The following is a 9,937-nucleotide window of genomic DNA, read 5'->3' as shown; positions in this document are numbered from 1 at the left end:
TCTTGTTTTCTTAAATAAATCTTACATTGTTTTTATTATTATAAATAAAAATACCAAATATTCTTTAAATGTATTTTACTTATTGTTTTTTAAATAAATAATATTCTGTTTCAACATAAATATATATTTTTTAGAGTATATACTTTTTTTTATAATATTGTTGATAACATCAATAAATATATATTTTTAATACTGTTTATAATATTAGTAAATATAATATATAATATTTTTTTATTAAAAAAACAAAAAAAATATTGTATACTGTATTTTAATTAAATATAATATACCAAAATTATATATTTATAACAATATATGTTGCTGTATTTTAAATATATATTACAATAATATATTTTAAAGAAAAAATTAAATAAATTGTTATATATATATATACTACTCAAAGAAACACCAAACAAATATACCTATAAACATATTAAATTTACCAAATAAACATAATAAATAAATAAAAATTTCACAAATTTCATAGTATGTACCTGATAAATAATTTTCTATAAATATCCAAGCTTTCTTCCAAGACCTTGTCTTCTATGAATCAATTTCTATATCAAAAATAAAAAAGAAAACAAAAATTAAAATATACATTAAATCAGTAAGCAAAATCAACAAAATTTTATATAACATTGTTGAGAAGTTGAGAGGAAGAAGAGGAAAATTTTTACCTGCAAATTTATAATATTGTTGAGAAGTTTGAGAGGAAGAACAAGAATTTTTATTTCGAGAAATTAGGTTTTGGAACAGAGAAATTATGAGAGAAAGGTTTTGAAATGAAAGGATTTAGAAAAATCAAAAAAAGCTCCTGCTGAAATGAGTGTCGGTAACGGCTAGTTTGCTGATAACGGCTAGTTTGCTTCTCCGATCTCCTCCTTCGCCACCCTTCCTTCTTTCCATCATGGATGCAACTCTCCTTTTTCCGGAAACTAACTTATCTCCCCCCCTCCTTCTGAACCAAACCCCACGAACAAACACTCTGCACCTCCTAAATCTTTTGCTAATGTCGTAGCCGATAACGTTTGCGACATACCCCTAAGTCAGTTCCCCCCAGCGTGTGTCAAAGGAGACAGGCTTGCGATAACAATTCCTGAGGAGGAATATGCTCTTGGTGTGGAAGCTTGCAAACACCATCTACATGGCAGAATCGTCTGGTCCAAAGGCTCTGCCCCTCTTACTGTCGCGTCCTTGAAAGCTAAGCTCTTGCAGCTGTGGCCTTCTATAGGCAAGTGGGGAATCACCTCCCTGGGAAAAGGTTTTTTTGAATTCGCTTTCTCCACGCTTGAAGATGTTCAACGTGTGAGATCGGTGAGCGCTTGGAATCTATCTCACGGTGTTCTCAAACTTTTTCCGTGGACTAAAGATTTTACTCCGGCCACTTTGAAACAAACCTCTGCTCAAGTTTGGATCAGAATCCACGGACTTTCCCAAGAATACTGGAGACCAAGAATTATCTTTGCCATAGCTAGTAGTATTGGAACGCCTATTTGCATATATTCTGCCTCTAATAAATCAGCCTTTGATCGACCGTTTGGTCACTTTGTGCGTGTGCTCGTGGATTTGGACATGTTGAAGGAGCAAACCTTCAAAGTCCTTGTGGAAAGGATTGGCTTTGCGTTCTTCGTGGATATAGAATATGAAAAACTGTCAGAGTTTTGCAACCATTGCTCCTGCATTGGTGACTCCATTGAAAACTGCAAGAGAAAGGAACTGTCTAAGGAACAGGATAAAAATACCAACTCGAAGAAAATTGTGGGTAAGCAAATCTACATACCTAAGAAAACACCAATTGTGGACAAACCTGTAGGTTCTCCTGAAGTAAATGAAGACTCTATCTCTCCAACCATTCAGGTGGAGCATGCTGCTGAAACTTCTAATCCTATCAATGTCAGGCACATTGAGCCAACCATTGAGGGGGACAATAGGGATGAACCCATCCATCTTTCTGCTCAGGAAGAAGAAGGTAAATCTGACAATGAATATGTGGATGCCACTCAACTAGTGGAATTTGTCCCCGAAACTCAAATTGACCCGGCGATTAAGGAACAGGTCACTAATTTCTTGCATGAAGCTTGGGCAAACATGGCTGAGCACGATCAAAATGATGACAATGGTGTGGACATATTTCCAGATAAGGATTTTCAGTTAGTCTTAAACAAAAAAAGAGAAACAAAAAGGCCCTGACCTTAAGCCAAACTAGACCTAGGTCTAGTCCTAACAAATTGTCTCTATGAATTGCCTCTTCTGGAATATAAGAGGCATTGCTAATAAAGCCTCTAGGCTGGCCTTGAAGAAAATGCTCCTCAACAACAAGCTTGATTTTGTGTTTTTGGCTGAACCTTGGTGTAAATTTGAGAACTTTCCTCATCGTTGGATGGACAGGTTAGACTTTAAAATTTTTGCTACTAACAATAGAAATGATTTACTGCCCAACATCTGGTGCTTTTGCAAATCTAATCTCGAGCCCAAAATTGTTAACATTAGTGATCAACATATTGACTTCACTATTGAGTCTAACAACAACACTATAGGGTTTTCGGTTATCTATGCCTCCACTAGTTATATTCTTAGACGTAATCTTTGGTCCTCTCTTAGCTCCCTTCCTAATAATATCCCCTGGTCATTTGTGGGGGATTTCAATGCTATAGTTAGTGCTGCTGAGTATAGAGGCAATAATCAACCTGCCAAGATCCCCATGGAGGATTTCTTTAACTGGTCTGATAACAATCAGCTCATTCATATTCCTACTCTTGGCAATTCCCTCACTTGGTGTAATGGTGGAAGGGGGAGGCACAGAACTGAAAAGAGGCTCGATAGAGCCATTTGTAATCTGGCCATGTTGGACTGGTGCATTTCTGTTTCTTGCCACACGCTCACTAGATCCAAATCTGATCACTACCCTATTTTGATTACTATTAAGTCTGAGGACGTTGTTTTTAAAAGCCAATTCAAATTCCTTAGGATTTGGTCTAAGCATGAGGACTGTGAGAGACTAGTTAAGGAAGTGTGGAAGGAGCCGGTAGTGGGTTGCCCTATGCATATACTTGCTTCAAAACTTAGATCTCTTAAGGCTAGACTCAAGGATTGGAACCTTAACACCTTTGGTAATGTTCACGATGCTGTTAAGGTGGCGGATAGGAATCTCAAAGAGATTCAATCCGACATCCAGATTTTTGGTTACTCTGATCTTTTGCAGGGTAAGGAAACCAATGCTCAGCTGGACTTGGATAAAGCTTTACACATGGAAGAGGAGCTTTGGAGAGAAAAGTCTCGCATTAATTGGCATATTCAAGGTGATAGAAACTCTAAATTTTTTCATACTTATGCAAAGATCAAAAGAAAAACTAAACATATATCCTCTCTTTCTATTAATGATCAAATTGTAACTGACAGAGGCACCATTGAGAATCACATTGAGGATCACTTTAAAAACTTGTTTAACTCTAATTTTGCTGCTCAGGATTCTGACTTAATTCATAGGGTGATCCCCAAGCTGGTTAATGAGCAGATGAATTGTAGCTTGATTAGTCTTCCTAGCCTCGATGAAATCCATAATGCTGTCATTAAGCTGAACATTAACTCTGCCCCTGGCCCGGATGGCTTTGGAGCCATCTTTTTTGTTAGTTTTTGGGAGATCATTAAGACTAATGTGGTTAATGCTGTTCAGCAATTTTTCAGGCAGGGGTGGATTCTTCCTAACTTTAATGCTAACAACCTCATTTTAATTCCTAAGACTAAAGAGGCTAATAGCATTGGGCAGTTCAGGCCTATAGCTATTGCGAATTTTAAGTATAAAATCATTACCAAAATTATTGCTGACAGGTTGTCTTCCATTCTTCCTAACTTAATCTCCCTTGAGCAAAAGGGTTTCATATCTGGGAGAAACATTAAGGATGGTATTTGTCTTGCATCTGAGGCTATTAATATTCTTGGCAATAAAAGCTTTAGTGGGAATGTTGCCCTCAAAATTGACATCACTAAAGCTTTTGACTCTTTAAATTGGAATTTCTTGCTTAAAACTCTCTCTGCTTTTGGTTTTAACTCCACTTTTTGCTCCTGGATTCACACCCTCCTTCAATCTGCCTACCTTTCCATTGGCCTTAATGGTAACCAGGTTGGTTATTTCCACTGTTCCAATGGAGTGAGGCAGGGGGACCCCCTCTCTCCTCTCCTTTTCTGCTTGGCTGAAGATGTCCTCAGCAGAGGCATCAGTGAGCTTGTAAGGTTGAATCAAATCAACCTTATCCAAGCTAACAAGCACTGCAGGGTCCCCTCCCACACTTTCTTTGCTGATGACATTTTAATTTTTTGCAGGGGTGATGCGAAATCTCTGACGGCCATCTCTAATCTGCTGAAGGACTATGCATCTTGCTCTGGCCAGATTTGCAATCCCACCAAATCTATAATCTATGCAGGAGGAATGTCTAAAGAGAGACATACTAATCTTGCCTCTATCATTGGCTTCTCTATTGGCTTCCCTCCCTTCCTGTACCTTGGCGTTCCCATCTTTATTGGGAAACCTAAAGCCAAATACTTCTCTTATCTTGCTGATAGTGTCAAGCTCAAGCTGGCCACTTGGAAAGCCTCCATGCTTTCAATGGCGGGAAGACTTCTGCTGGTTAAATCAGTCATACATAGTATGATGGTTCATTGCATAAGTGTCTATAACATACCAACTAGTATCACTGGCAGCATTGAAAGATGGATGCGTAACTTCATTTGGAGTGGGAATGTGGACAAGAAAAAATTGGTTACAGTTTCTTGGAAGAAGTGTTGCTCTCAGTTTGCTGCTGGAGGCCTCAACATTATTTCTCTCAAGCATTACAATAAAGCTTCGAACCTTCATTTATGTTGGAAATTTTTGAACCAGAACCATGACTGGGCCAAATTACTCACTGCTAGAGTCAAAAAAAGGGGAGCATACATCAAGTATGCTATTAAGTCATCTCTGTGGAAAGGTTTTAAAGATGTCCAAGAATTGGTTTTGGACAATTGCTCTTGGATCATTGGCGATGGTCAAACCATCAACTTCTGGAGAGACAACTGGGCGGGTGAAATCCTGGCTATTAAATTCAAAATTCCTGAGAAATTTTACCCTTTCCTGAACCATAGTCTTGCTGAAGTTTGGAGGAATCAATCATGGAACATACATAATAATATCTCTCAGGCCCTGCCTACTTTATTGCCTCTAATCTCAAGGTTTGTGGTATCGGCTCTCCCTATTAAGGATATGCTGGCTTGGAAGGATGTGGAAGGTGGTGTGCTGACCATTAAGCATGCTTACTCTCTTTGCCTAGCCCCTGCAAGTTCTGGTTTATGGAATCTGTTTCCTTGGGACAGGGACACGGCCCCAACTCATTCCATCACTGTCTGGAAATTCATTCATAACCGTTTGTCTACGGATGAGAATCTGGCTATAAGAGGATTCTCTTTTCCTTCTTGCTGCTCCCTCTGCTACAAAGAGGTGGAAACCTCTAATCACCTATTTTTGACTGCAAATTCTCCTCCAGCATATGGAATTGGCTTAGTAGAAAATTTAACTTGCACTACTCTATTCGCAAGCTGGAAGAATGCTATCGTGTGTTAAGGCATGCGTGGAATCCTCAAGCCCTGGCTGTGATTAAGTCGTGCTTAGCTTATTCCTTCTATCAAATTTGGTACTCGAGAAACAAGGCTAGGTTTGATGATAAGGTGACTCAATGGGAAACATGTGCCTCCCGCATTGCTGCTAACGCAAATCTGGTAGGTTCGAACACTACCAAAAAATCCAATAATTCTGTTTCCTGTTTTTCTCTTCTCAAAGCCTTTGCCATTAACCTTCATCCTAGGCATAGCCCTAGCCCTATTGAGGTTTTGTGGTGTCCTCCAGCCAAAGGTTGGATAAAGTGCAACACGGATGGTGTGTCCTCTGGCTCTCCTTCTTTTGCTGCCGCTGGAGGTATTTTTCGCGACGAGCAGGCTAATCACATTTCTAGTTTTGCTGCCTTCATTGGCCCTGGTTCTCCGGTGGTGGCCGAATTCATGGCGGTTATTATTGCGATAGAGAAGGCCATCAAAGAGAAATGGACTAAACTTTGGATCGAAACGGATTGTAAACTTGTTGTGACGGCTTTTGCAAATATTCATTGTGTGCCTTGGATTCTCAAGTCTCGTTGGCTTACGTGTTGGGCGTATACTCTAGAAATCGATTTCTTGATTTCTCACATTTTTAGAGAGGCCAATTTTTGTGCGGATTCTCTGGCCAATTTCGGTTTAACTAGCAAAAGCTTTACTTGGTTCAATTATATTCTTAATGACTTTTATTTGGATTACTTGCTAGACAAGTCGGGCACACCTAGATTTAGGATTTGCTCCTAAGAGGTTTTTTGGCTTGGTCCCCCTCTTGTGTTCCTTGTAATCTTTCTTTTTCCTTTAATATATTTTGAGTTTATTCAAAAAAAAAATGAAAGGATTTAATGAAATATATATATATATATATATATATATATATATATATATATATATTGATGGTTTGTTGAGGTGCATGAGGATGTCCCTCGCTAAAATCAGTATGTCAGTTTGCTTAGGGACACCCCTCGCTAAATTCTGCGTTTTCTGACTACTGAAAAGACATCTTGGCACCACTTTTATTTGCTTGGGGTTCCCCTCGCAATGCATTTTTTCAAAAATCAAAATTTCTCTCTTTTTTTATTTGCGCCTCTATGTTAATTTTTTTTTTCAATTTGTGTGTTGCGAGGGACTTTACCCCAAACGACGTCATTTTATTTGTGTGAAATTTTATATCTGGCTAATGCCTCTGACTATTTAGAGGATTTTTTTGTAGTGTACACAAAGCATCCAAAATCTTGAGACGACTCTGACTGTAATTTCTCTACAAACTAATAGTTTAAGTGCATTTTTTTATTTTTTTATTTTTTTTTTATTTTTTTTATTTAAAAAAATTAAAACGACTTCATTTTGATCATTTTAATGAAGAATTAAAATAGAAAATAAAAGAAATAAAATAAAAATAAAAAATAAAAAATATTACAGATACGGTTGATTTTGTTATCGATGATTTTGAAATTGAAGAAGGATATCCTAACATTGAAAGAATTTTTTTCTTTTTTGAATTTAAATTCAGTAGACAATAAAATTATTTTGTTATAAATTATTCAATTAGATTATGTTGCAATTAAACTTTGTTTGCAATTATACATTGTAATTCTGTACAATTTTATTATGTGTAATACCTATGTTTAAAATTTGAATTTAAATTATAAACTTGTGAATTTATTTATAATATGATATTTTCAAAAAATTTAAGTGCTAGTTATACTTTGTAGAGACAGAATCATCCGGTTCGACAGGTTTTATACCTATATAATTATGGTATAACAATCGGTCTATTCAACTGATTTATCCGGTTTAACCCGATTTAGTCATGCGGTTCGACCAATGACCCAATAATTCGACCGATAAAACAATAATCCAATACCCTCACCGCTTAGATGTCCGGTCCTGTTTTTAAAACATTACTAAACTCTTTTTAAATATTATTCATATCATAGACTCCTGTGTTTCATAGTGACTAATGAGAAACTCATTTGACCACGTATATTTTTTTTAATCAAAAAGGGGGACAAATCCCACCACAAAATATATTAAAAAAAAAAGAAGAGAGATGTTACAGAGCAAAAGAAAAAAGGGGGGACCAAACCAAAACCCCTTAATGAGTAACTCTATAAATAGGAAGACCGATGGAGTTTTTAGCAAACTCCATAAGAATCTCCCTATGAACAACATCCCACCAGGTAAAATCTTGTACATGTAATCCTATGTTAGCAAGCCTATCCGCACAATAATTTCCTTCCCGATAAATATGAGTGACCAAAAAATTAATGGATCTAGTATGTTGGATAACATTCTCCCATCTGATCCTGAGAGCCCAAGGAACAATATGGGGTTTGGAGAAAGCGAGAACAACTAGCTTGGAATCAGTTTCAAGCCAAAAGTTATTCCAATTTTTCTGCTTAGCAATCTCAATAGCCAAAATGGCTCCATATAACTCTGCTAGAAAAGTGTTACCTGGACCGAGAAATTTGGAGAAACTTCCCTGATGCATTCCGGTATGATCTCTGTAGATACCACCACAAGCCGCTCGTTGTGGCACTATTGAAGACGCTCCATCAGTGTTACATTTAATCCAATGAAGAAATGGAGGATGCCAAAGGAATTCCTTAACCAAGAAAGCTTTAGGAGGATTACCAATAATATTAAAACTTTTCAGGAATTGAAAATCCAATATTGAGTTTGAACCCTGTTTCGGAGTAGCATTTCCGACAAACATAACATCTCTCTTGACCTCATAGAGTAAAGAGTTCCAATTGCTTCTTTTATCCTCGAACCGACATAAGTTGCGGGCTTTCCAAATCATAGAGACCACACTAGAAACTGCAGCCATCCACACCACCTTGCTTTGATCAGAATTTAGTTTGCTGTAAGCAGACCAAATGTCTTCAATAGAATTGCAAAAGAGCGATAAAGACGCAGACAATAAATTCCAAAATCTGGCAGCAAAAGAGAAATTGAAGAACAAATGCTCCACCATTTCTCCCGAAATACCACAAAGATTGCAAAGAGAAGGGAGATGGAAACCCCTAACAGCCATGTTATCGTCCGTCGGCACTCTATTGTGAAGCAGCCTCCAGAACAGTAAGGAGTACGAGGATGGAATAAACTTGTTCCAAATGCGTTTCCCCCAATCTAAAACATTGTTATTGTTGGATTTGAAGTCATAAGCTATCTTCAATGTAAGACTGCCGTCCGTTGCGGGCTTCCAAACCAGGAGGTCCTCTGTTTGAACCACAGACAAATGAACATTAGCAAGAAGATTAACCAGATTAGGAAACATGACCTGAATATCCCTAGGAAGACTCCACTTTTTATCTTGAATATAAACAGCAGCTTTGTCTTTGTAGAAAGGATTTGGAACTCCGGTAGAGCTTAAGGAATCGAGCACCACCGAACCATTCCAATTATCCGACCAGAAATTAATCTTCTCCCCATTTCCGATCAACCAGCAAGAATTATCTAAAACATCCTCCAAAGAAGCTTTAAAGCTGCCCCACGGAGATGAAAAAATATGATACGAGATCTTCCGGCCATCCCGCAAAACTCTGGCTCTAAGCAAAATTGCCCACTGCTCCTTCGAATTAATAAGATCCCAACACTGTTTCAAATTGGCAGCGTTGTTTAAAGTTACCAGAGAACGAATTCCCAAACCTCCCTCCTCATACGGCCGACAGCACTTGTCCCAGGCTACCGTGACAGTTTTTCGAGTGTCTATCTCCCCACTCCAGATAAAATTCCTAGCCCATCTATTAATGCACTTCAGAACCGAAATAGGCCAAGAGTATATTAGTAAGGTGTGGATCATCATGCTTTGAATTACTTATTTGACAAGAACCAATCTGTCAGCAATAGATAAAAGGGTAGCTTTCCATGCCGAAAGCTTGTTTCAAATTCTATCTGCAATGCCTTGAAAGTGAATCGGTTTAGGCCTTCCTCAGAAAATTGGAGCACCCAAATAAGTGAAAGGAACCTGTCCCGTGTTGAATCCCAAACAAGAGGCAATTTGAAGATATCTTTGATTAGAAATAGATCCTGCATAGATAATAGATTTAGAAGGATTCACATGTTGACCCGATGCGTTAGCACATCTTTGGAAAAGATCTGTCAAAGCCTCAATTGAACCTCTGTCTCCTTTACAAAACACCATGATGTCGTCCGCGTATAAGACATGAGAAGGCACATAGGAATCCCTAGAAGCTTTAATAAGCTTCACTCTTTTATTCTCCACAAGTTTAGTTATTCCTCTGCTAATATATAATAATTATTATATAAATATATAAATATATAAATATATAATAAATATTATAAATTAAAACAC

The 9,937-nt window shown here is 37.5% G+C and overlaps 1 protein-coding gene across 1 annotated transcript; it reads left to right on the top strand.

Moving 5' to 3' along the window:
* The first annotated feature begins 822 nt into the window (after positions 1 to 822).
* On the top strand, positions 823 to 6,363 carry LOC131625046 (uncharacterized). Its single transcript, XM_058895961.1, has 4 exons — positions 823 to 832; positions 1,019 to 2,150; positions 2,263 to 5,470; positions 5,569 to 6,363. The coding sequence occupies exons 1-4, from the start codon at positions 823 to 825 to the stop codon at positions 6,361 to 6,363; spliced, it is 5,145 nt and encodes a 1,714-aa protein (XP_058751944.1).
* Positions 6,364 to 9,937: the final 3,574 nt, after the last annotated feature.

The sequence above is a fragment of the Vicia villosa genome, unplaced genomic scaffold, assembly GCF_029867415.1.
Source record: "Vicia villosa cultivar HV-30 ecotype Madison, WI unplaced genomic scaffold, Vvil1.0 ctg.000181F_1_1_2_unsc, whole genome shotgun sequence".
Taxonomy (NCBI): Eukaryota; Viridiplantae; Streptophyta; class Magnoliopsida; order Fabales; family Fabaceae; genus Vicia; species Vicia villosa.
This window is presented reverse-complemented; position numbering and strand designations above follow the sequence as displayed.